Source organism: Haematobia irritans, chromosome 1, assembly GCF_050003625.1.
Source record: "Haematobia irritans isolate KBUSLIRL chromosome 1, ASM5000362v1, whole genome shotgun sequence".
Classification (NCBI taxonomy): Eukaryota; Metazoa; Arthropoda; class Insecta; order Diptera; family Muscidae; genus Haematobia; species Haematobia irritans.
In genome coordinates, this window is record NC_134397.1 from 232,482,753 (window position 1) to 232,509,525 (window position 26,773).

The 26,773-nt window shown below is 31.4% G+C and overlaps 2 protein-coding genes across 4 annotated transcripts in view; one reads left to right on the forward strand and one right to left on the reverse strand.

Annotated features, from left to right (window-relative positions):
- Positions 1 to 11,609, reverse strand: part of spg (dedicator of cytokinesis spg) — a 228,643-nt gene extending 217,034 nt beyond the window's left edge. Inside the window, exons 1-2 of one of the 3 annotated variants that reach the window (XM_075295031.1) lie at positions 11,454 to 11,609; positions 10,037 to 10,409 (exon numbers count right to left, since the gene is read on the reverse strand). In XM_075295031.1, the coding sequence (XP_075151146.1) occupies positions 10,037 to 10,070 (34 nt within the window). In that variant the 5' untranslated portion in view covers positions 10,071 to 10,409; positions 11,454 to 11,609. Of the gene's footprint in view, positions 1 to 10,036; positions 11,392 to 11,453 lie in introns of all 3 variants that reach the window. The other 2 variants (XM_075294988.1, XM_075294945.1) reach the window with 2 other exon arrangements.
- A 2,972-nt stretch (positions 11,610 to 14,581) lies between these two features.
- On the forward strand, positions 14,582 to 23,807 carry LOC142225351 (NFX1-type zinc finger-containing protein 1). Its single transcript, XM_075295143.1, has 5 exons — positions 14,582 to 14,870; positions 15,869 to 16,905; positions 16,971 to 17,811; positions 22,525 to 23,030; positions 23,112 to 23,807. Exons 1-5 carry the CDS (start codon positions 14,738 to 14,740, stop codon positions 23,421 to 23,423), a joined length of 2,829 nt encoding a protein of 942 aa, XP_075151258.1. The 5' UTR covers positions 14,582 to 14,737; the 3' UTR covers positions 23,424 to 23,807.
- The last annotated feature ends 2,966 nt before the right edge of the window (positions 23,808 to 26,773 follow it).

Consider the following 26,773-nt stretch of genomic DNA (forward strand, 5'->3'; position numbering starts at 1 on the left):
GTATAAAAGGGAGATTGTTTTCCTACTTTCCATGGGATGTTCATAGAAATATGAATGGATATGGAAATATGAATGAGTAATTGAAATTATCTGTTAGGATCACTATAAACACACAAATAGTAAAACACATTAGCTTTCAGCGGTGATATCTTTATCCATTTGCAGGATTGTTTCCAAAAAAAAAACGGTAAAAAATGGTAGCGTCTACTCTACGACACATTGAACCTCCTCCTGACGATGTTAATCCTATACGTCAACTGTCTTGAAATCCGGACACCGTATTGTTTACATCTGCATTCGCCTTTTTGCAAAATATAATGATATCCACTATTATCCATTGAACACAAGATTCCGTACTGCATATTCCATCCCATTCAAATAATATTTGTGGTAAACCCCGAGGTAGGGCTTCAAGTCATTTACCGACCACTTTCTGTGCCGAAAAAGAAATATTGCTTACTACTCATAATGAATTAAAGATCAGCGGCGAACTTGCAACGTCTGGACAGACTCAACAGGCAAGCGACACAGTGGAATAATTTATATACCCGTCAGAATGCTGCCCTCTGCACTGCTGCATGTTGCCTCCGGATTACTCCCTGAAGACATAACAACCAAATCTGAAAATCTTGTGGATATGCATTCACCTCCCAGGAACAACAGGGCAGATCTGTCCTGAATGCATTACAAGAAAGAGGCTGTACTACTAATACTTTTCTAATGAAAACTCTTGTGATTATGAAAGCTGAGTTCAAGCACTTTGCATTGAACCTAGTCTCTATACCGTATGCAGCTTAGTTTTTGGATAATAAGCCAAATTCTAAAAATCCAAACTCGAATTTGAAATTCTAAATTCTAATTTGAAAAATATTTTTGGTGTTAGTTTGTGTCTCGGACCAAGATTTTGATGGTCCGATGAAGATGAAGTTCACCACCTGTGGTATCACAATGGTTGTATATTCTACGTGAGCCTAAAACATCAGGGTTCCATTCTGTGTTGTCAGTAAACACTGCCATCCATAATCGAATTACTTGAGTTGCGGTAACGCTTGCCGATGGCAAGGTATCGTACAACCTCCTAACACCGTCTTCTAAATTGTAAGTAAGTCCATACGTGGTAAATATTAAATCAAAAAAGACCGATTAAATACGTATATAATTCAGTTTGACAAAATTTTCTATAGAAATAAAATTTTAACAAAATTTTCGATAGAAATAAAATTTTCACAAAATTTTCTATAGAAATAAAATTTTGACAAATTTTTCTATAGAAATAAAGTTTTGACAAAATTTTCTATGTAAATGAAATTTTAACAAAATTTTCTATAGAAATAAAATTTTAACAAAATTTTCTAAATAAAATTTTGGTAGATTATTTTTGGCACGAGTGGTAACTATGATTATGAACCGATATGGACCACTTTTTGTGTGATTAGAGATCGGATATATATAACTATAGACTGAAATGGACAAATTTTGGTATGGTTGTTATATTAAAACCACGTTCCAAATTTGAGCCGGATCGGATGAATTTTGCTACTCCAAGAGGGTCCGGAGGTCGAATATGGTCGGTTTAAATGGGGGCTATATATAATTGTGAACCGATGTGGAGCAATGTTTGCATGGATGTTAGAGACCATATACTAACACCACGTTCCACATTTGAACCGGATCGGATGAATTTTGCTCCTCCAAGAGGCTCCGGAGGTCAAATCTGGGGATCGGTTTATATGGGGGCTATATATAATTATGAACCAATATGGACCAATTCTGGCACGGTTGTTAGAGACCATATACTAACACCATGTTCCAAACTTCAACCGGATCGGATGAAATTTGCTTCTCTTAGAGGCTCTGCAAGCCAAATCTGGCGATCGGTTTATATGGGGGCTATATATAATTATGGACCAATGTGGACCAATTTTTGCATGGTTGTTAGAGACCATATACCACAACCATGTTCTAAATTTCAGCCGGATCGGATGAAATTTGCGTCTCTTTGAGACTCCGCAAGCCAATGTGGGGATCGGTTTACATGGGGGCTATATATAATTATGCACCGATGTGGACCAATTTGTTCATGGTTGTTAGAGACCATATACCAACACCATGTACCAAATTTCAGCCGGATCGGATGAGATAGGCTTCTCTTAGAGGCTCCGCAAATCAAATTTGAGGGTCCGTTTATACGGGGGCTATACGTAAAAGTGGACCGATATGACCCATTTGCAATACCGTACGACCTACATCAATAACAACTACTTGTACCAAGTTTCAAGTCGATAGCTTGTTTTGTTCGGAAGTTAGCGTGATTTCAACAGACGGACGGACGGATATGTTTACACTCAAAAAAAAGTGAACTCTCTATTTCACTAAAGCCATATTAACTTTATATTAGTTCATAGAAGCATTATGTTTGGAAAAAGTTTATTTTAGTCAAATAATTTTTTGCGTATGTTAGTTAAATGAACCAAAAAACGGGAAAAAGTTATACACAAATAAAGCATAAAGATTTCCTAATTTCGTATTTCTTACAAAATAGTTCATTATTTCTTTAAATTTGTAAATTTTACCAAAAATGTGTCCATCATGAACTTCGTATGTCACTAAAGACATTTTTGCAATTTTGAACTCCAAGATTTCTCTTAAAACTACAAAATTTTTTTCAACTACTGAAAAAATTTAGTTATGTCTAATAAATTTTCTTGAATTTTTCGAAAAATATCTACTTATTTTTGCCATATCGGAGTGATGCCAGCGCTTGTAATACCGTTTAGTTAAAATTTTCTAAAAAAGTTCCAAATTTTCTAAAATTAATCGAAAGTTATCATTCCTGGTGGGTTCACTGTTTTTTCAGTGTAGAATTTCACCACGACCCAGAATATATACATTTTATGGGGTCTTAGAGCAATATTTCGATGTGTTACAAACGGAATGACAAATTTAATATACCCCCCATCCTATGGTGAGGGGTATAAAAACAAGTTTTTATGAAAGTCAGTAATAATTCAAACATTGAAAAAAAGTATAAAATTTTTATCATACCAGCTTGGAAGCTGCGATAAGATTAAGATTTCGAAACACATCTCCAGGAGACCGGTGATTGTCTTCCAAATAAAAAGACAAAATCTTTGGAATCGGACATGCTTTATTCAATGTACAAATTTCCTATTATTAGCTTCATAATAATTATTTTTATGTACATAAATAAAATAAAATAGAATAGAATTTTTATATAATATTTCCCTACACTGAAACAAATATTGTCGTGAAGTCAAAGATTTCATGGCTTTAAAATTCGAATGCAAATTTTGCTTAGCATTTCTCTAATATAAAGTTTTTTTCCTTGCCCAAAAGTCGATAAACTTTTCAATGAAGTCGTATTGTCCTTATAATTTAGTGATTTGACTTAAAAATGGGTATCATAACATGAAAGAAAAAATGTTTGGGCTAAGGTCAACTTGACTTTAATAATTCAGAAAAATTCTTTAAATTTAAAGAAATTGTCTTTAAATTGATTGTCTTTTTGCATCAAAAAATCGTTCAAATGTAGGTCATGTTTTTCAACTCTTTATTTTAAAGACGTTTTTTACTTGAAACATATCATAGTTTCTACTGGAAGTCGAGTCTTAATTCGGAAAATAAAGTTGTCGTTAACTCGTTTTTAAAGGACTTTGATAGCATATGAAGAAAAAAAGCTTTGAAAGCGAAAACTTAAAATTTGCTTCCTAGAAGCAAGTACACAAAACCCAAATTTAAAAGAGAATTGTGTCTTAAAATTATCCTTACTTGTATTCTCTGCATCTTTGGCTCGGAATCAATACCAAATTTTTTAAAGTAAAGACAAAATCTTTGGAGCCGGATATGCTTTTTTTTCAGTGTACATAACTACGTTCAATCTTACAGAGTAAATCACTTTGTTACAGCATTCATAATCCCCCACCTCATCTACACGATGTGATTTCTTGAGACCGATTATAACGGATTTCAATAGTATAATGAGTGATTACCACCAAAAATAATAACTAAACAATTCTATTCAAAGAGACGATATTGCGGTCGACGATGAGGGTCTTATGCCAATGATAAATCCGTTCAGATATTTTTGATGTGATGATCGACGTAATCGCCGTGTAAATGAAATAGAATCGAATGCATGATGAATCAGAGTGTAAAAGAAAATGAGAAGAAGAAACAAATCTAAATATTAAATGGCGTTTAAATTAGCACACATTCAAGCGTCAACATACAAAAGACCTCAGACGGACGGACTCACAAGCTGAATGTGAAGCTGATGTTTTTGTTCAACATAGGATATACAAACAATTTGAATTATTAGTACGAGTGGCAGCAGTTCTCTTGAGCCTACTTATTTGTTTTTTTTTTTTTGCTCCTTTCAATGTTGAACGATGTATCCACAATCCAATAACCATTGCAGATAAGAAGCCCTCATTAAAGAATTATGGCCTCTTGAAAAATAAAATGCCAGCAAAACACATTTTAAGATGAATCGAATATACATAAAATGTTTTTGTTTTTTTCAACATAGGCATGCATGTCTGATGATATATTTAAGACAAATAATAATAATAAATATACAAATAATTGGAAATACATTAAAAAATCAAATAAGATATGAATAGATGCGAATGTAAAATTGAAGGGATAAAATTTGTCTGGGTTTTACACTGAAAAAAGTTTAAACAAATCGAAAAAAAATATTGTCTTAATTGTAATGATTTTATGCATTGACTTCGAGCCAAAACTTGAGACATTGCAATAAAGATAATGTTAAAGTACAATTAACATATGTATATGTGTTAATGTTTTAGTTGAGACCATGATATTTTTCATCAAATAATAAAAAAGATCTTAATGAATACATTGCCCCTAAGGTTGAAATTCTAATTTGGTTTAATAAGAAAAATAATATAATTAAAGATTGAAAAGAGTAGGGAACCTAAATGTTAGGATACGTAAATAACACAACATTAAGGACAATTTTCTTTAAAGAAATTTTAATTAAAAGAAATTTCCCAATGTTTGCTTTAAGAGTCGTTTTCTTGAATTTTCGAAAATTACGTCCTTCAGTTAAAGTCATATGTCTTTGAATTAAAGTAGATTTCCTTGGAAGTAAAAAATAACATTTTTGATTTAAAGAAGTAATCTTTAAATTAATTAAGATATTCAATCTTTGAATTAAAGATAAAACAACTTCAAAATAGGCTAATACTTATTTTAAGTTTTTTTTTTAATTAAGAAAGCATTTTTTGCTTTGAAGTATCTGTTATAATCTAGATTTTTACGTGGCATTTATTTGTACATGAATACCTTTGTTGAACGAAAATTCAATAAATAAGACCTTTCCTTAAGGATTTTGGTATTGATTCCGAGCCAAAGATACGATTTCTTTAAAATAAATAAATTTTTTAGTGACCTTTTAGGCTTTAACTCTACACTCAAAAAAGTGAACCCTATTTAACACTAAAGCCAATTTAACTTTATTTTAGTTCATCGAATTATTATGTCCTTTAGTTTAATAATTTTTTGAGTACGATAGTTAAATTAACTAACAAACGGGAAAAATGATACACAAATTAAGCATAAATATCTACTAAATTCGTATCTTTCACAAAATAGTTCAATATTTTTTTAAATTTGTAAATTTTACTACAAATGCGTCCATCATGAACTTCGTATGTCACTAAAGACATTCTTGCAATTTTGAAAAAAAAATTGCTTCAAACTACAAAATTTTTCTTTATCAAGTGAAAAAAATTATTATTTTTGTGATATTGGCATGATGCCAGTGTTTGCTTCCTAGTGGGTTCACTGTTTTTTCAGTGTAGGATCAATAAAATCAAAATTTCGCTTTTCGCGGTATATTAATAAAGGTATTCACGTACAAACAGATGCCAGTTTAAAAATCCAAATTATAACGGATATTTCAAAGTAAAAAATGTTTTCCTAATTCCAGAAAAACGTTGAAGCAAAGATGCTAAATCCTCAAAATAAGTCTCCAATATTTCAGTATATTTAAGGTCGATTTCTTAAAATGTTTTTTCTTAGTTCAAAGACAAGCGGTTCTAACGCAGGGATGCAAATTTTCAAAATTAATGTCCTAAATTTAATAAAAAAAATTTTTGGAGCAAAGATCATAAACTTTATTTAAATCAAAATTTCATTAGTTTAAAGAAATTTATCCTTAAGGGTAGCTAAACCAACAAAGGAAAAGTATGTTTGGATAATTTTCGTTAGTTTAAAGATATGCGTCTTTATATTTTATAATTAATGAAAAATTGAAACAAAGATTATAAAATTACTTTTAATAAAAATTTCATTATTTTAAAGAAATTTGTCCTTACTGCCTCATTCACATTACACTTCCAAAATCCACATTAACTATATTTCAACCTTATAAAAAAGGCATTTGAACATCAACTTTTAGTAGATTTCGAGCCTAATGTCAATGGGCTATAAGTTTGTATAAAATTTAGGTTACACAATCTTTCACATTAGGTCAATATTTCTTTTTTTAGGTGCACTCCAAAAAACTTTAGTTGATCCAAAGATTTCGACCTTGCCTGAAGAATGTTTGAATTGATTCCGAGCCAAAAACCTAATATTTAGGTTAGATATTCTTTTATATTAGGTTATATTTTTTTCAATGTAACTGAAGTAATTTCGACTAAAAATATTTGATTCAATTAATTTCATGATTAAACGAGAAAAACACGAGCCTACTGGTATTTCTTTTCTTGAACTTTTTGTGTTTTTTTTTTGTGAAAAAAGGCAGCAATTCGAATTCTGTAGTGAAAATTATACCTCGCCCTTTGGCAAATTGGGAGTAGAGGTGTGCACGTGACACGAAATTGTCGTGACTCACGAAAATTTTCGAGTGAGTCGTGAGTCACGCTCATGTCAACGGCGTGAGTGCGCGTGAGCGTGATTAACAAACCAAAATGTCGTGCTTGAGCGTGAGTCACGAAAAAATTATCTTCGTGAGTGTGCGTGAGTAACGATTTACGCTCACGAAAATAATTCCGCTCTCCAACATAAAACGCTTAAAAGTTAAATTAATTTGCAATTTTAGTGACACCTAGGATGTTAAGAGTTTAATAACGCTCTCGATTTTAATGGTGCTCATGATTGCAGACAGGTCCCTTAGGTAAATTACTCATAAAATTATTCGTGAGTCACGACATATTTCGTGAGTCACATTTTCGTGCGTGAGTAAAAGTTTTCTTTTCGTGAGTGTGCGTGAGACCAACCAAACAATATCGTGCGTGAGTAAGATGTTCCGTCGTGAGTGCGCGTAAGCGTGAGTAAAATATTACTCACGTGCACACCTCTAATTGGGGGCTTTTTAAGCACTTCTGACAAACGAAAGTACTGGGATTGCCCTAAAAAGAAGAGCTGCATATGCTGTTTTTGGTGATTTGAATTAAAGAAAATTTAATAATTTCAATGTTTTTATCCCTATTTTATACAACAACAAAAATATATTGCACAGAAATAAGTAACACACTAGATTGTTGTATATATTTATTTATATTATTTGTTTGTCGATTTTACGACAAACGAGGGTGCCCCTTTCAATTCTCCTCTGCCCGTTAACATGATAGTGTAAATAAGGTGACAAATCTCCTTAATTTAAAAAAGGGGATCAATCACCTTAATCTTGAAATTTTATAAAGTTTTTATATTTTTATTTTCTGAGACTCAGTAAGACAGAACGTCAGTATAAGTCTTCAGAATACAGGCCACAATAGACACCAGGTCTTCTTATGGCTTTGCAAATATAATGTTATAATTTCGAAATGAAACAAACGATGCTTTCCGCTTTTCTCCTTATTTATTTACAAGCAAGTACAGGAATGAATTTTACAATTTGATTATGCACCAAGCTAAGCTCTGAATAAAATCAGGTGTTTTGAGTCAAATCTATCACAAGAGATGCATATGTTACTAACAAAATATCAGAATCCAAAAACAAACAATGTTATGATAAGTAGCATTGTCAAGCTACCAAAAAAGTGTACTGTTAGTTTTGTGAGAATAACATGCCAACCAGGGTTGCCATTTTGGTCCGATCGGACCAAAATTGGTCCAAACAATTTTTAATTTTTAAATTTGGTCCAATGGTCGGATTTTGGTCCATTGGTTGATTTTGGTCCATTTTCGTCAAATCGGTAATTTTTTAAAATTTTCTATAGAAATAAAATTTTGACAAAATTTTCCGTAGAAATAAAATTTTGACAAGATTTTCTGTAGAAATAAAATTTTGATAAGATTTTCTGTAGAAATAAAATTTTGAGAAAATTTTCTGTAGAAATAAAATTTTAACAAAATTTTTGTTACAAATAAAATTGTAACAAAATTTTCTATAGAAATAAAATTATGACAAAATTTTCTTTATAAACAAAGTTTTGACAAAATTTTCCAAAGAAATAAAATTTTGACAAAATTTTCCAAAGAAATAAAATTTTGACAAAGTTGTCTATAGAAATAAAATTTTGACAAAATTTTGTATAGAAATAAAATTTTGACAAAATTTTCTATAGAAATAAAATTTTGACAAAATTTTCTATAGAAATAAAATTTTGACAAAATTTTCTATAGAAATAATATTTTGTCAAAATTTTCTATAGAAATAAAATTTTGACAAAATTTTATATAGAAATAAAATTTTGACAAAATTTTCTATAGAAATAAAATTTTGACAAAATTTTCTATAGAAATAAAATTTTGACAAAATTTTCTATAGAAATAATATTTTGTCAAAATTTTCTATAGAAATAAAATTTTGACAAAATTTTATATAGAAACCGAAAATGTAACAAAATTTTCTATAGAAATCAAAAATTTTACAAAATTTTCTATCAAAGTAAAATTTTGGAAAATTTTTTACTTTTCAACGATATTAATTTAATTTGGAAAAATGGTCCGCTGGTGCGAATTTTGGTCCAATTTTGGAAAAATGTTGGTTCAAAATAAATCTTCTTTGTGGCAACGCTGATGCCAACAAAACAAAAATATCTCTCAATGTGAGAATAAAATTGAGATGAATAAAATTATCATTGTACGAGTATATGTGAGAAACTATAGTAATATTAAGATAGATCAATTTGAGAATAGAATTGAGATGCAAAAGAAAAAAAACATAAATCGCCACTAAATTCCATATTCCAGGAAAATACAGTAGATAACGAATACAAGCACATCTTATAGAAGAAAAACGCATATAAGAAAATGTTATCGAAACGTAATGTTTTTTTTTTTTGTTTCGTATAAGAATAAAACGGGTAAAAGAACAATTTTAGAATCACGGTGACAATTCTATTATTAACATAACTCCTACAAAAAATTGATTTTTATTATATTAACAATCGTGCTAATCAATTAACGTGTTAATACCATGAATATTTTTTTAAATAAAAACTGGAAATAAAAAAATTATTTTATTAAACTTTAAATTGATTTTTTAAACTTTCTTTCTAGAAAGGAATTTTGAAAAAATATATTCCCATACGAAAGAATTTTCTTATATCCGTATGTATGCTTAAAAGAAAAATTTTCTTATAAACAATAATTCCCTATAAGAAAAAAATGTGTTTTTCTGACTTCCTATATATCCGTTACCTACTGTAGGCCGATCATTGCCGCTAATATAAAACACCAGCTGTAAAATAAGGAGATTGGAATATATAGGTCCCTAGAATTACAATCGGATGATCGGTCTATAATAGGCCTATGTGAAAACAATGAACCGACGGGAAAATCGAAAAATATCAGCAACAACAAGCGAGCGAGAGACTAGAAATTAAGTTTTTTTTTTTTTAAATAACATATGAAGGTATCACGCAAAACATCATATCGTGAGCAATTATTGTTGACAAACAAAATATAAATACCATAAAAAAAATTAAGCGGGTGCGTGTTTAATTACCACCACAATGGGTAACAAAACAACAATAAGAATAAATAAAACACCCAGAGAACACTTGCATGGGGATAGATAGACAAAGACACTTACCGACACCGTATTTGTTATTCGATGGTATCCACATTTTGCTCTTCTTTTTGTTGTTGTTGTTATTGTTGTTCCCCAAAATGCTCAGTAGTCAATTTCGTATTGTGTTGTGTTTATTGTTGTCGTTGTTGTTGTTTGGAGTTGTATTTTTGATTAAGGCTACTGCTACTGATGCTACAAATGAGAGCGACAGAGAGCAGCAGAATTGTAGCAGAGGCAGCACAGCAAAATTATTGTTATTTACACTCTTTTTTTATATCTTTGTTTTTGCAATTAAACAATACGAGAGATTCTTTTGTTGTTGTTGTTGATGTCGTTGTTAACAAATGCACTATTATTAAATTCTTTTTTTTTTTACATCAATTCATTTTCTAAACTTTTAAAAATATTTGCTGTAGCCAAACACAACGAACAATGAAGGTTGCTTGTGGTGGTTGTGGAGCAAAAAGACAAGACAATAAACTTGAACTTATTGCAAAAACTTTTTGTAACATTTTCTCTTTCACCTATAAAATTTGCTTGCTTTTGCAAAATACGCACATTCTTATAAGAAATGTAAGGTATTTTAACGTTGTTTACATGGAGGATAGAGAGGGGGATTGAATCGGTAATGGTGGTAACCGCCCAAAATATTGTGGTATTGTTTTTTTTTACGGTTGGCGGTGGTGCGTTTTCTTTTTACATTACAATTTTTGCACTTTTACTTTTATTCCTTACTACTTCACATACACTCACACACACACAAACATTCATTTACAATACACCGACCGGGTGACTGTGCGCACAGCCATACACCTTTTACTACTACGCCTTTTTTCTGCGACCAAACAACAAAAAAGGAAGAACAAGGATTTTCTTTAGAATTTTCAAGATAAGTTGCACAATTTATATGTAAAACGCATGGGATTTGAAATTTTATTTGTTTATTTGGAATGTATCCTTGTTTTTCTTTTTTAATATCTGCAAAATGTCCCCAAAAACAAAGGAAGGAACCATTGACATTGAACACTTTTTTACACTTTGTATTTTATCACAACCGCTATTATGAACAAAACGGGCCACAACAATTGGGAGTATGAAAATCAATAAAAATGTGCCTGTTCCATATTTGGACGGACAGGACAGGTCTGTCTGGCGATATTTCTTGTATTCTCCACCCAGAGGAGTATATTGGATTTTTATTAGGATTTAATCAAACGGGCGTCACACGTACACGTACACGTCGACGAACTGACTGCCAACGACACTACTTCCTCTTTTTGTTGTTACTCTTTGCCTTTTGTTTTTGGATTTCCTCCACCACCACGATACACCGTCAAATTTCAACTTCCTTTTTTTCTGTTGTTGTAATTTTTACACTGAAACGGAAAGAACCCCATAGAAAATGCAAAATCTTCTCTTTAATATGTTGCTCACATACATTTCCATCACTTGAAGACTGGATAGCTTTAGCTGGATGGTAAATTGAATGGACTGTGTATGTGCGTGTATGTTTGTGTTTTGTTTGGGGAGGGAGGGGACATATAATGCACACGAGACTCCAATACACTTGTTTTTCTTCCGTACAATACGACTTAACGGCACGAGCTGAGAATATAAACTGATTGCTTTTTGGGGAGTGTAAATTTTCTTTTGTTTATTCTGCCGTATTTGTCGCAAACTGCGCAGCAACTGTAGTTGTATAGTTCTTGCCAATTTCTGACATTTGCAAAATAGGGGCTCTTTAATTTGGCGAACAAATCCTCCAACAAAATGTTTGTTATTATTGGAGTGTTATTGTTTGTTATTATTGGAGTGAAATTACCGTTATGAATGTCGATTGTCGCGCCAAAAATTTATCGAATTTCAGGAGTGTTATTTTTAAATAATAATAGCATAAAATTGCCCAAATATAAATGCATAACTTTGGTATTTGAATTACAAAACCTACTTGTGAAATGATGTTGGTTTTTTTGTAAAAAATCCAAAAACTTCCACATAAAATTAAATTTTTTCCGTTCCTAAAATCAAAAGTAAATTTGGAAATGCAGAATAAAATTATAAGTTTTTTTGGTAAATTTTTATAACTTGAAGGGGAATCATCAAAAAAGTTAGTTTTTTTAAAAATGAATTATTAAAGAAAAGTGACCCTAAAAACATGGCTATTTTGGATCGTTAATGCAATCTTAAACCGACCGTATTGGCAAAAAATCTGCTCAACATCTTTTTCAAATTGGAAAGGAAATGTAAACACAAACTCAGCCTTCGATAAGAAATTTTATGTAGTCGATTATCGATATCTTATGGAAATGCCAAAGCAGCTGGTAGCAACTGCTGGCAACACCGTACGATACCACACAAAAAAAAAATATCAACCTTTTTCCAATTTTTAATTTTTGAAGCTATTCAACTGATTTTTTGTTTAAAGCTGAGTACTATGTTCAGTTTTCAAGCTGAAAACCAGCTTGTTTTCACGGTTACTTTTTTAAATTAATTAAATTATAAATATAAAATGGTTCACAATCAATTCCTTAGATCTTTTCCATTCATTATTTCACAAGACTTTATAAAAATATAATCGTCTTCATATAGATTTTTGTACTTTTAATTTAGTGTTTTGGTGAAAAATACGAACATAGTACTCACCTTAAAGCAAAAATTGATTATATCAATTAATTGCTTTGATTAGATTGGTAAATTTTTTTAGTTGACGTCGGTAGTATATACTTCTTTTTCTGTGACTGAAGAAATTTAAAGTTAAATATAAATTTAATGAGTTGATTTCGTAACTCGTATTTCGTATATTGTCTGTAAATGGTTAACTACCCAGCAAAAAATGCGTCGCCAAAAATGTAATGAAAATGTTCTTTTTGGATCCGGAAGTGGTGCAGAATTGACGCAGTAGCAATGAAATTAACATGAGGTTGTCATAGGACGGAAGTCCTCCATTTCAAAAGCCGTTGCATCACTTCTTTAGGTATGATCCGGATTCAATGTTTAGGATGTAAATTAAAAAATTCTGTGATGTTTTGTTAAACGAATAATTTTTATAATTTTTAATGGATTCTAACGCTTGTCTGAAACGTTTGATCTCAAATATTTTCAAAAATTCACAATTTTTCAGATCGGATTTAGCATTTTTTTTCGACACCTAGTTGAAACAAAAAAAGTTAAAAATATGAAAAAAAACATGTATAAAAAATTGAACGAAAAGAACTTCCTGTGTAGTTAAAATAAAGAACATCATTGGGAGTACATCTTCTGGAAGTGCTTTTAAAGTTGTGCCTTTGGAAGAACTTCCAAATTTTTTTGCTGGGTAATTAGATCTCTTATTTTATACATGCGATATTCGCATTTAAAGAGCTGATGCCAGCATTATGCCATCATTATGACCGCGATTTTCTCAAAAATTTCTCAAATTGAATTCCATGCTAATTCTTTGAAGAAATGTTTGAAAATGGGTTGATTATACAGAGAAACCTCTGAAAGGTGGACACTTGAGAGGTGTTCAGCTTTGAGAGGTTAATTTTAATGTGTTCCTATAGTAAAAGTCCCCAGACAACTGTCCACATTTGGAAGGTGTCCGGTTTCCAGAGTGTTCAAGTTTGAGAGGTTTCACTGTATATCCAAATGGCCTTGCAAATTGCCTGCCTTTAACAAAATCTCCGATATCTCCGATTAAAGTGGATTGCAATGTGAGAAATTATTGTTCATGTATTGAAAAGAAAGAAAACGCGATTTTCTCAAAAATTTCTCAACTTGATTTTAGCCTAATCCGATTAAAGTGGATTTCAATGTGAGAAATTATTGTTAATGTATTGAAAAGTTGATGCTAAGGCGGTGAATTCTCCTATTGAGGGTAATGCCTGTTTTTTTGTTGAAAACGCGATTTTCTCAAAAATTTCTCAACTTGATTTTAGCCTAAAGGTGAGTATTAAGTTCGAGTTTAGGGTAGGTACTATGTTCGGTTTTCGAGTTGAAAACCACTTTATTTTCGCGATTACTTTTCCTTAAATAATCAAAATTATAAATAAAAACAAACTTATTCCTGTAAAGTCTTGCCGAAATCTAGAGGAACAAGAAACCACGCATCAATTGTGTTGATTTGTCTGCTTTATATTGAACTGTTTTAATAAAGTAACCACGAAAATTTCAACGCGAAAAGCGAACATAGTACATACCTTTAGCCGCTAAAATCGCTAAAGTGAAAACTAAATCAGTAAGAAAAATGCATGAAATTATACATATTTGTTGCAAATTTTATTATAACTTGATGGGGAAAAGCCCAAAGAAAATTTTCACAAAGTTTGTATTCCTTAAAATGGATTATTAAAGAAAAGTAATCGTGAAAAAATTACGTTTTTAGCGGCTAAACTCGAACTTAATACCCACCTTAATCCTTAAAAAAATGATTGAAATTACGTTGAATATAAGCTGCTTTCCAGTGCTTGTGTTTATTGTTTACGATTTCGCTTGAGATTATTTTTTATATTTCTGGCAACACTGCCATCGAAGAGAGCTGTCAAATTACGATTAAACAAACACCCATTTTCCGATACCACCATCGATGACGATATCGCCAACTAGACCTATCTTAAGCTTAAAAATAAAAACAAATTGAGAAGTTTAGGTCCACCGGCTAAAAATTTTTATTTCTTAGTTTGCGACAATAGAAAGAAATTTTGTTTTATAAAAGTAAACGGTTCAATTGCCTTACAAGTAAATATGTCCGACTCAGATGATTGTGATTGGTTTGATAAGGATGATGAGGACCTGATGAGAGATTTGCAAAAGACTGTGGAAGCAAATCAAGCTAAGCGAATGGAAGAACATATAAAGGAACCGACAAATACATTGGGTATGGCAGCCAAACAATTGTTATGTGTACAATGGAAAAGGTCAATAATAAATTGCCGGAAAGTTGGTTATTGTAATAAATGCATATAGCAATATTGTTGGAAATCGACAGTATTTGGGATCCACATCTAAACGAAATTATCAAGAATACCAATTACCTGATCTCGTAGTCTTCCCACGGCAGGCTGGGGCAGTTTTAGCCCAATTAAGATCAGGCAAGTGCAGCTGCCTAAATTCCTACCTATCAGTGATTGATAGCAGCGTAGCAGACGTCTGTCCAATTTGCAGCCAAGAGCCACAAGACACGCGTCATCTTTTCTCTTGTCCAGCTAAACCAACCCGACTTACCACCAGATCACTCTGGACACACCCCGCCTTAGTCGCAGAGTTCCTCGATCTGGCTACAAGCTGAAGTATCAAAGCGTATAACATAAAAATGGATGAAATCACAATAAACTGTTACAACAACAACATTTTACAAATTTTTGGGTTTGGATAACGTGTATTCCTTGAACTGATATTATCGGTTCAGTTTTTGTTATTAGACCTCCAGTGTCTGCACGTTAGTTGTGAAAGAGAACTGTCTTTCTTCCCCAGTGTTCATTAATGGTAAAAGAGAATTTTTTTCTTTCCCAGTGTATGCCGGTACGTTAATGGTAAAAAAATCGCTTTATGCTTTCCTTTTGTTGTTCCCTTCTGTTTATCACTCATTGTATATCCCAGAAAAGGTGGTCATCGTATTCCCATCGATGGATAAGTCTTCGAACACGGTAGCCGGTTGCGCTCTACAAATTTAACTCATAGTCACTGTAATATGTTAATTACCTATGTTACATTACATGAATGTCACAAAACTACGTAATAGTTTACAAAAAATTTTCTGGTGGATATCCAGAAGGCAACGTATATCGCCTTTATAGATTTGTTTAATTCTTACTAGTAATATTTCCATTTCCCATCTATATGTTTAATGAAAGATTTTCTATTTTTCTTTCACAGATGCATACATTAAGGAGCTCACTATAAAAGCTTCATCGCAAAAACTACAACAAACCAAAAAGAAAAATGTGAACATAGCTGAATTACGAAAAATTGCAGCACTATCGTCATTAGACTTGTTCCTATATACACAGACAATGGAAAACGACTTTTACTCAGACCAAATACAACCCAATGACAGTCAAGAGAGGATTCTGTTGTACACCACCTGTTTGGCAGCCATATGTCGTCTTGAATTACCCGGTTTCCATAAACATCTTAAACAAGCCATACGAAGAAATACTTGCTTACTCGATCATTATCGTTTAATAGTAGCCAAACTATTTTGTCAACGATTCAAGGATGTATGGAAACATGAAAAAGGAATGCACAATTTTCTTGAAGATATGGAATTATTATTAGTACAAAGTTTCGATGAAGACGATAATAATCCTATAGTAAAAGATATTTTGAATATCTTGGAGAAGAGTGATAATACAACAGCTCCATGTAGATTAGTAAGAAAACGTCTGACGGGTCGTATGAAGGAGACATTAAATAAAAATTCCCTAAAAAATGAGAAACCCTATGATATATATCCTTCCATTGAGGATTTATTAAGCCCACCTAAAGATAATTCATCAGAGCTATCAATATCGAATGGAACCATATCCGATGTTCATCAATATTTGCATAAACATATGAAGTTCCTTAAAGAAGATTTTCTAGCACCTCTAAGAGATTGTGCCAAATTTATAAATACCAAGGCAACTGATTATAGAAAACCAGAAAATTTCCATATTTTCCAAGATGTTTTCATAGTTCTGAATGAACAATTTTTGGATGCAAATCGTCATGAATTAATATTTGTTGATATTTTGGGTAGAAAAAGGAATACCGAAGAAAATGAAATGCCTCAGATCTCATGGGATATGCAAGAAAAATTGTGGAAAATCAAAACGGGAACATTGCTTTGTTTTACTACAACGAGAGATTTCGATAACCTCGTTTTAGCCACAGTTACATATACCAGTTCCGATTGTTTAAAGGAGGGCTATGTAAGTAAAATCAAATTCAAAATTATAAAAATAATAATAATAATGGCATTTTGGTCTTTTCTTAGATTGGTATAGAAATAGCAAGGCAATATAATATTGGTAATATCTATGGAAGACCTTTACTGATGTTTGAATCACCGGCTTTCTTCGAACCATACCATAATGTATTCAATTATTTGAAAAATTTTACCATCACTGATTTTCCAATGCAACAATATATAGTTGAAGGCAATAGTCAATCACAAACGCCCAGTTATCTAACTAAAGATACTATCTATAAATGTGGAGGCAAGAAATTTCATCCTCTAACAGAATTACCCAACAATGAGATCTTACAATTAAATAACTCACAATTGGAAGCTTTCTCAAGAGCTTTAAAAGAAGAATTCACCCTTATACAAGGTCCACCGGGAACGGGTAAAACACATCTTTCTGTGAAAATCGTTCAAACTCTAATTGAAAATGCCGAAACCCCCTTGATTCTAATCACTTACACCAATGAATCTTTGGATAAATTTTTAATAAAGTTATCATCGTTCACCGATAACATTGTACGTTTTGGCAGTCAAACCAGAGATCCTCTTATAGCCAAATATAATATCAAAGATGTTGTGGAACATTCGTTGATAAATCCAAAATTGAAACGTCTTTATTATTTGTGTAGCAATGAATTTAAAGATGCCTTTCAAAAGTTACAATTAAAACATCGTGAATTTGATGGTACGGATGAGTCATATCAACATATATTGCGAGCCCAAAATGATTTGGATGAAGTTGCTGAAAAATTGAGGACCCTGAAGACCATGTTTCAGTTTTATGTGGCCCGAGAGAAATCTATTATTGGCATGACGACGACGTGTGCAGCAAAAACAAACTTTTTGTTTCGTTTGTTGAAGAGTAAAATTGGTAAGTTCACATTTGTAAAAGGAAATTTTATTGAATCCCTTTTTTGTTAAATAATAATTGAAGTCACATTTCGAATTTGAATAAGTCGAATTTTTGGTTTTTTTTTTTAATGTTTTCAGCAAAAGAATAAGGATATCCTACATTAGATATATTTTCTTTACATCAAAACATATAAATTTAATTTTTTACCAATTAGCCAAGAAAAAGTCAACTGTTTTACTTCAATTGTATTATTTTAATATAAATTTTCAATTGAAATTGTATTGCATTGAAGCAAAAGCTGAGGTAAAATCGAAAAACGTGAAAAAAGTTTAGTGCCGTATATATGATAGTAGCTGAGGAAGAAGAAAAATGGAATATTTCATTAAGCCACGCATGGAATTCTTAGCGTAATAGACGTCTATATTATTATGAGGATTCGGTACCTAGATGCATTTCATTCTGGTGCATGACACGACTCTCTTATTTTTATACCCTCCACCATAGGATGGGGGCATATTAACTTTGTCATTCCGTTTGTATCACATCGAAATATTGCTCTAAGACCCCATAAAGTATATATATTCTGGGTCGTGGTGAAATTCTGAGTCGATCTGAGCATGTCCGTCCGTCTGTTGAAATCGCGCCAACAACCATGCAGGAATTGGTTCATATCAGTCCATAATTATATATATCAGTTCATAATCGTATATAGCCCCCATATAAACCGATCCCCAGATTTGGTTTTGGAGCCTCTTGGAGGAGCAAATTTCATCCGAGTCAGTTGAAATTTGGTACATTGCGCTAGTATATGGCCGTTAACAACCATGCCTAACTAGGTCCATATCGGTCTATAGTTATATATATCAATAGTTATATATATCCATATCAAGTTCATAATTCTATATAGCTCCCATATAAGCGACCCCCATATTTCAATTCTGGCTCTCTACGTACCGTGCCAAAGTCCATGGCGATTCGTAATTATTTGTAGACTTACCTATACATAAATTTTTTGTCTAATATATACCACGTATGGACTAACTCACAATTTAGAAAACTATGTTAAGAAGTTTTAAGATACGGTCAAGGGAAAACGCGTGTAAATCGGTGAAATCGTTTATTTAAAAAATCAAATCAAATTTCTTTTTCAAGTTCAATTAGTATAAAATTCAGGAAAAATATTCAGTTAGGCTTTCGCTTTTCCAAATACGAATTGCCGGGCCTCACGCTTGACACCTGCCATCAGATTTTGTACAGCCACCTTGTCCACCTTGTTCGCCGCAGAAAGCCAGTTTGCCTTGAACTGCTGCGCGTCCTTAGCAGTTTTTTTTTTGTCTTCTTTAGGTTCCGCTCGACAATAGCCCAGTATTTCTCAATTGGGCGGAGCTCTGGCGTGTTGGGAGGGTTCTTGTCCTTGGGAACCACCTGCACGTTGTTGGCGGCGTACCACTCCATGGCCTTTTTACCGTAATGGCAAGATGCCAAATCCGGCCAAAACAGTACGGAACAACCGTGTTTCTTCAGGAAAGGCAGAAGACGTTTATTCAAACAATCTTTCATGTAAATTTCTTGGTTGACAGTCCCGGAAGCTATGAAAATGCTGCTTTTCAAGCCACAGGTACAGATGGCTTGCCAAACCAGATATTTCTTCGCGAACTTTGACAGTTTTATGTGCTTGAAAGTATCTGCTACCTTTCCCCTTCCTTTTGCCGTATAAAACTTCTGTCCCGGAAGCTGCTTGTAGTTGGCTTTGACGTAAGTTTCGTCGTCCATTACCACGCAGTCAAACTTCGTCAGCATCGTCGCGTACAGCCTCCGGGATCGCGCTTTGGCCGTCGTATTTTGTTTATCATCGCGATTTGGAGTCACTACCTTCTTGTAAGTCGATAGTCCGGCTCGTTTTTTGGCTCGATGCACGGTTGTAGACGATACACCCAGCTTATTTGCGGCATCTCGGAGAGAGAGGTTAGGGTTTCGCTTGAAACTACCGGCAACTCTCTTTGTCGTCTCAGCGGCTTCCGGTTTTCGATTTCCCCCCGATCCAGACTTCCTGGCTGTCGACAAACGTTCCCCAAACACTTTAATTACATTTGTAACGGTTGATTTGGCAACTTCTAGCGATTTTGCCAGTTTTGCGTGCGAGTATCTCGGATTTTCGCGATGCGCGAGCAAAATTTTGATACGCTGCTCTTCTTGCTTGGACGGCATTTTGACAACTGAAGAGTGAATTCCAAAATCAAAATAGGAGCAACATTCTACACACACACCTTCAAAATGAGGGGTGTTCAGGTTTTTTTAAATGCAAAATTGAAAGAAATACGTCAAGTTTATATTGACCAACTTTTGACCGTATCACCCTTTACCACAACCCAAGTAATTCGATCGTGGATGGCAGTCTTTCGTAGAAGTTTCTACGCAATCCATGGTGGAGGGTACATAAGATTCGGCCTGGCCGAACTTACGGCCGTATGTACTTGTTTTTTTTTTTTTTGCTTTTTATTTGTGACCTGATATTACGGAGAAATGATGCATTTTGGTTGCAACTTCCTTGAAATTTTTAGGGGAATTATTCCCAAAATGTGTCGTCGTTATATTGGTACTCGTAATTGCAATTTTTCCCCCAGGGAAGAGATTCCCATTTTCGAAGTTGGTTTAGAATAAGGGAACAGAAAAAAATTCCCTGGGGGAGATTTTGTTTAAAACAGGGGAAAAGGGAATAGAGATACAGAGTGATCTGATGTGAATAGGTTAAATAGGGCAAACGAACAGATGGCATGACCGCTATGGGCTCTGACAATATTTTTTCTTATGTCTTCACGTGGGGATGATATTAGTATCCACATAAAGTGGAATTGCTATGACGCATACACCCAGCGGCTCCAAATTTCTCTACTTGGGTCGGGAGGAGCTGTTACTCAAATGTAGTGGCAGCCCGATATTTCAGGCTCACTTAGACTATTCAGTCTATTATGATACCACAGTGGTGAACTTCTTTCTATCTTATCACTGAGTGCTACCTGATTCTATGTTTACCTCAATGACAAGGGAACTCCTTTTTATAGCCGAGTCCGAAAGGCGTTCCACATTGCGGTGAAACCACTTAAGAAGCTCTGAAACACTCAGAAATGGCACCGGTATTAAAGCGAGGGATAAGCCACCGCTGAAAAATTTTTTGGTGTTTGCTCGAAACCAGGTTTGAACTAGAGGTGTGCACGTGAGTAATATTTTACTCACGCACACTCACGCGGAAAAATCTTACTCACGCACGATATTGTTTGATTGGTCTTACGCTCACGCACACTCACGAAAAGAAAATTTGTACTCACGCACGAATATGTCAGGACTCACGAAAAATAACGTGACTCACGTGAGGGTAATTGGTTACTCACGCACATTTACGAAGATATTATTTTCGTGACTCACGCTCAGGCACGACAATTTCGTATCAAATGTACACCTCTAATTTGAACCCATGACCATGTGTATATACGATAAATTTCTTCGGATCAGTAAACGTAACCGCCATTGCCCCAGGAGCTCTATTCAAGTGTGAGTGTTGTTTCACCCTTTCGTTCTACTCCTCGCATTCATCTGCGAGTATCGCTGTTTTATCGAAAAGTACCTAGGCATCAATATAGGAATCCGACCAGTAGGCACCTTATAAAGCGGCGATTACTGTAGTCTCTGAAGCCATCTCTTCCGAGAGATATTCTTTGGGCATTCGGAGAATGTAAAATCGGATGTAGGAGGTAATCTGACAAACTAATCGAATCTACGGTAACATCGGCGGTATGAAAATGTAAATGTAACAACTCCACATATGTGGGGTGACGCTTCAATGAATAGAAGGCCGAAAAAATTGTAACTGAAGCATACAAATTTACCTCAAAATAAAATTAGGGTTCATTTTATCTTTTTAAATGACAGTGTGAAAACGAACTGATGGACAAAATAAAAAGTTTTAAGAAAACAAAAATAAATTTGTGTTACTGAGTACGAATATCTTGGGAATCTCGTTAGCAGTCTTTGCACTCTGCCCAAATCTGGTTAAATAAAAAAAATTATATAGACCGCCACCCATAGAATCGGGGGCATGAGACCTTCCAACTAAGATCAGGCAAATGCAGCCACCTCAATTCCTACCCATCAATAATTGACACCAGCGTAGCTGAAGTGTTCCCACCTGTAACCAAGGGCCAAATGAACGCGTCAACTTTTTTAAACCTACCCAAACACCAGATCACTCTGGATGCACCCCATCCTAGTCGCAGTTTCTTGATCTGGATACCAGTTAGTTAAAGAAGGTACAGAACAAAAAATTGATAAAATCCCAAAAGACAACAACATAGTTGCCACCAACTATGAATGCAAAAATTTACCAAACTTGAAAACGAAGCATAATCCCAAAAAGGAAATCGGAGTTTATTTTCATTTGAAATATTATATAATGCAAATTGGCCCCAGAAATAAAATGAAATTACTGCCCCAAAAAATATATAAATTTTCTGTTGTTTTTTGCCATATAATTTTTTTAGATTTGGAGATATTTTCAAGGGGCCCATATTTATAGCGCCGGTAACACCGTTCAACGAGTAGACAACTTTTAACTATTATCTTCAAATGTAATATTGGATAATAATATCTTCCTATGGATTTATTTAAGACTTAATTAATTAAATGAACACCTCTGACATATCCTATTATTAATTTTATTTTGTTTTTTTTTTTCAGTCATATTTGAAGAAGCTGCAGAAATTCTGGAATCCCATATTGTGGCTTGTTTGACACCCTTTACCCAACATGTCATCATGATTGGTGATCATCAACAATTACAACCATATACCTCAAACTATCAACTTCAGCAAATGTCTCATATGAACATATCACTATTCGAAAGACTATTCAAAACTCATCCAAATCCCATGGTCTTACGGACACAATATCGAATGCATCCGAAAATCGCACATCTTTTATGCAATACCATTTATAAAGATTTAGAGAGTGATGTTAGTGTATGTGAATATCCTGCCATAAGACAAATGTCTACAAATCTATTCTTTATGACTCACAAAAAATCGGAGGCAAAGACTGAACAAGATTCATCACTCTACAATTCCTATGAAGTGACACAAGTTGTGCAATTGGCATTACATTTAGTTCAAAATGCTTTATATGATGTTGGTGATATACAAATTTTAAGTCCTTATGCAAAGCAAGTGGATATGATAAGGAAACAGGTAAGACCATGAATTTAGTTTATAATGAATGGAATGTGGAATTAAATCGTATTTCTTTGTTTTTTTTTTTTTTTTTTTTAGTTACAACAGCACCTTGCCTTACAGTCTTTAAAGGCCTGCACTGTTGATAGTTTCCAGGGTTTGGAATCGAATATTGTAATTCTTTCACTGGTACGCAGTAATAGTATTCCACAAATTGGCTTTTTAAAGCAAGCCAATCGTATATGCGTTGCTTTATCTCGTGCCAAGCATGGCATGTATTGTATTGGTAATTTGGAATTGCTTAGCTCTTGCAGTTCTATATGGAAAGAGATTGAAGATAAATTGAGACAACAAAATGCAGTGGGAGAGAAATTTCCCATTGAATCCGAAAATTATTTCTATGATAAATAGAGACGTTTTGCTTTAACACGAGAAACATTTTTATACTTAAGTATGTGCTCAACATATCAAAGAATCAAGAGACTGATTACTCTTTGAAATCGTAATCCCTCCTTCACCGTTTAAAGAACCAAAAAAAAACAAAAATATTGTATTTATTTTTTTTACATTTTTTATTTATTTATTATTTCTTCTCTTAGTTTTCTAATAGAGTTTTTTGTCTTTATTTTTTTATAAACGATTTTGTAATTATACTCTTTTTTTAATGAAAAGAACAAAATAGTTAAAGTAGTCATCGTGGTTTTGTTTGTTTTGTTTTTAATACTTATTGTTTTATCTCGATTTGCTTTTGTGAATATAAATTATTCATTAAAAATTATATATGTATATTTTTTTTTTTAAAACACCGATAGTTTTATTTCAAAAACTTAATTGATTTGCAATAATAAAAATGCTTAGCACATGTTTACAAAGTAAATAAATATGGTGAAACATTTGTTAAATCGAATATATTTTGTTCATTGAGATTAGAGGAGCACTGATCAGTTATGTTTCAAAAGGGGGTTCAAAGTCAAATGATTAATGGTCAACTTTTATATCTTTCTAATGCCAGACCATAAGCTTTAAGTCCAGTATGCAGCTTTTGAAATAAAATTCTGTTGTATGTCAATAATACAGTTTTGTTATGAGTTTCTTATGGGAACCAAATGTAAACAATCGATAACAGCGTCTCTTGGAATTTTTGTTGGCATATATAGCCATAAATTTCTTATGCATAGCGGAAATTTCGTTAGATGTACATACCGGCCTTTAGAGAGGGTTGTATGTCAATAATACAGTTTTGCTATGAGTTTCTTATGGGAACCAAATTTAGACAATCGATAACAGTGTCTTTTGGAATTTTTTTTGGTATATATAACCATAAATTTCTTATGCATAGCGAAAATTTCGTTAGATGTACATACCGGCCTTTAGAAAGGGATAATGGTTCGCATCGATAATACAGTTAAAATAGGAATTTTTCTCTGCAAACCAATAATGCAGTTTGCATTTCTTACCGGAACAAAATTTAAATAATCGATTAGAAAGAGAATATTCGGTAAAATGTGTGAATATAATTGCTAAGCGAAAAGTGTTACAATCGACATAAGAAACACATAGCAAAAACTGTATTTTTGACATGCAAATGAAATGAAATTTCTGCTAGAAAGTATTCGCCATCAAAAATGCTCATACCTTTTTTTAAAGGTAACAACAAAATTTCAATAGAGCGGCATACACGTTTACAACTCTTCATTTCAGTAGAAACTTTTGACTAAATTTTATTTCTATAGGAAATTTTGTCAAAATTTTATTTCTATAGAAAATTTTGTCAAAATTTTATTTCTATAGAAAATTTTGTCAAAATTTTATTTCTATAGAAAATTTTGTCAAAATTTTATTTCTATAGAAAATTTTGTCAAAATTTTATTTCAATAGAAGAATTTCTCAAAATTTTATTTCTATAAAAAAATTTTATTATTATAGAAAATTTCGTCAAAATTTTATTTATATAGAAAATTTTTTAAAAATTTTATTTCTATAGAAAATTTTGTCAAAATTTTATTAATATAGAAAATTTTATTACTATAGAAAATTTTGTCAACATTTTATTTATATAGAAAATTTTGTAAAAATTTTATTACTATAGAAAATTTTGTCAAAATTTTATTTCTATAGAAAATTTAGTCAAATTTTATTTCAATAGAAGAATTTCTCAAAATTTTATTATTATAGAAAATTTTGTCAAAATTTTATTATTATAGAAGAATTTCTCAAAATTTTATTTTTATAGAAAATTTTGTCAAAATTTTATTATTATAGAAAATTTTGTCAAAATTTTATTATTATAGAAAATTTTGACAAAATTTTATTATTATAGAAAATTTTGTCAAAAATTTATTTCTATAGAAGAACTTCTCAAAATTTTATTATTATAGAAAATTTTGACAAAATTTTATTATTATAGAAAATTTTGACAAAATTTTATTTATATAGAAAATTTTGTAAAAATTTTATTTCTATAGAAAATTTTGTCAAAATTTTATTTCTATAGAAAATTTTGTCAAAATTTTATTAATATAGAAAATTTTATTTCTATAGAAAATTTTGTAAAAATTTTATTACTATAGAAAATTTTGTCAACATTTTATTTATATAGAAAATTTTGTAAAAATTTTATTACTATAGAAAATTTTGTCATTATTTTATTTCTATAGAAAATTTAGTCAAATTTTATTTCAATAGAAGAATTTCTCAAAATTTTATTATTATAGAAAATTTTGTCAAAATTTTATTATTATAGAAGAATTTCTAAAAATTTTATTTTTATAGAAAATTTTGTCCAAATTTTATTATTTTATTTTATTTAGAAAATTTTGTCAAAATTTTATTTAGAAAATTTTGTCAAAATTGTATTTATATAGAAAATTTTATTTCTATAGAAAATTTTGTCAAAATTTTATTTATAGAGAAAATTTTGTAAAAATCTATAGAAAATTTCGTCAAAATTTTATTTCTATAGAAAATTTTGCAACAATTTGATTTCTATAGAAATTTTGTCAAAATTTTATTCCTATAGAAAATTTTGTCAACATTTTATTTTTATAGAAAATTTTGTCCAAAATTTAATTTATATTAAAATTTTTGTCAAAATTGTATTTCTATAGAAAATTTTGTAAAAATTTTATTTCTATAGAAAATCTTGTCAAAATTTTATTTCTATAGAAATTTTGTAAAAATTTTATTTGTATAGAAAATGTCAAGATTTTATTTCTATAGAAAATTTTGTCAAAATTTTATTTCTATACAATAAAAATTGTCCAAATTTTATTTTTATAGAAAATTTTGTCAAAATATTATTATTATAGAAAATTATGTCAAAATTTTATTTCTATAATAAAATTTGTCAAAATTTTATTTTTAAAGAAAATTTTGTCAAAATTTTATTATTATAGAAAATTATGTCAAAATTTTATTTATATAGAAAATTTTATTTCTATAGAAAACGTTGACAAAGTTTTATTTCTATAGAAAATTGTATTCAAATTTTATTTCTATTTTGTCAAAATTTTATTTCTATAGAAAATTTGGTCAATATTTTATTTTTATAGAAAATTTTGTACAAAATTTTTACTATAGAAAATTTTGTCAAAATGTTATTTTTATAGAATATTTTATCAAAATTTTATTATTATAGAAAATTTGTCAAAATTTTATTTTTATAGAAAATTTTGTCAAAATTTTATTATTATAGAAAATTTTGTCAAAATTTTATTATTATAGAAAATTTTGACAAAATTTTATTATTATAGAAAATTTTG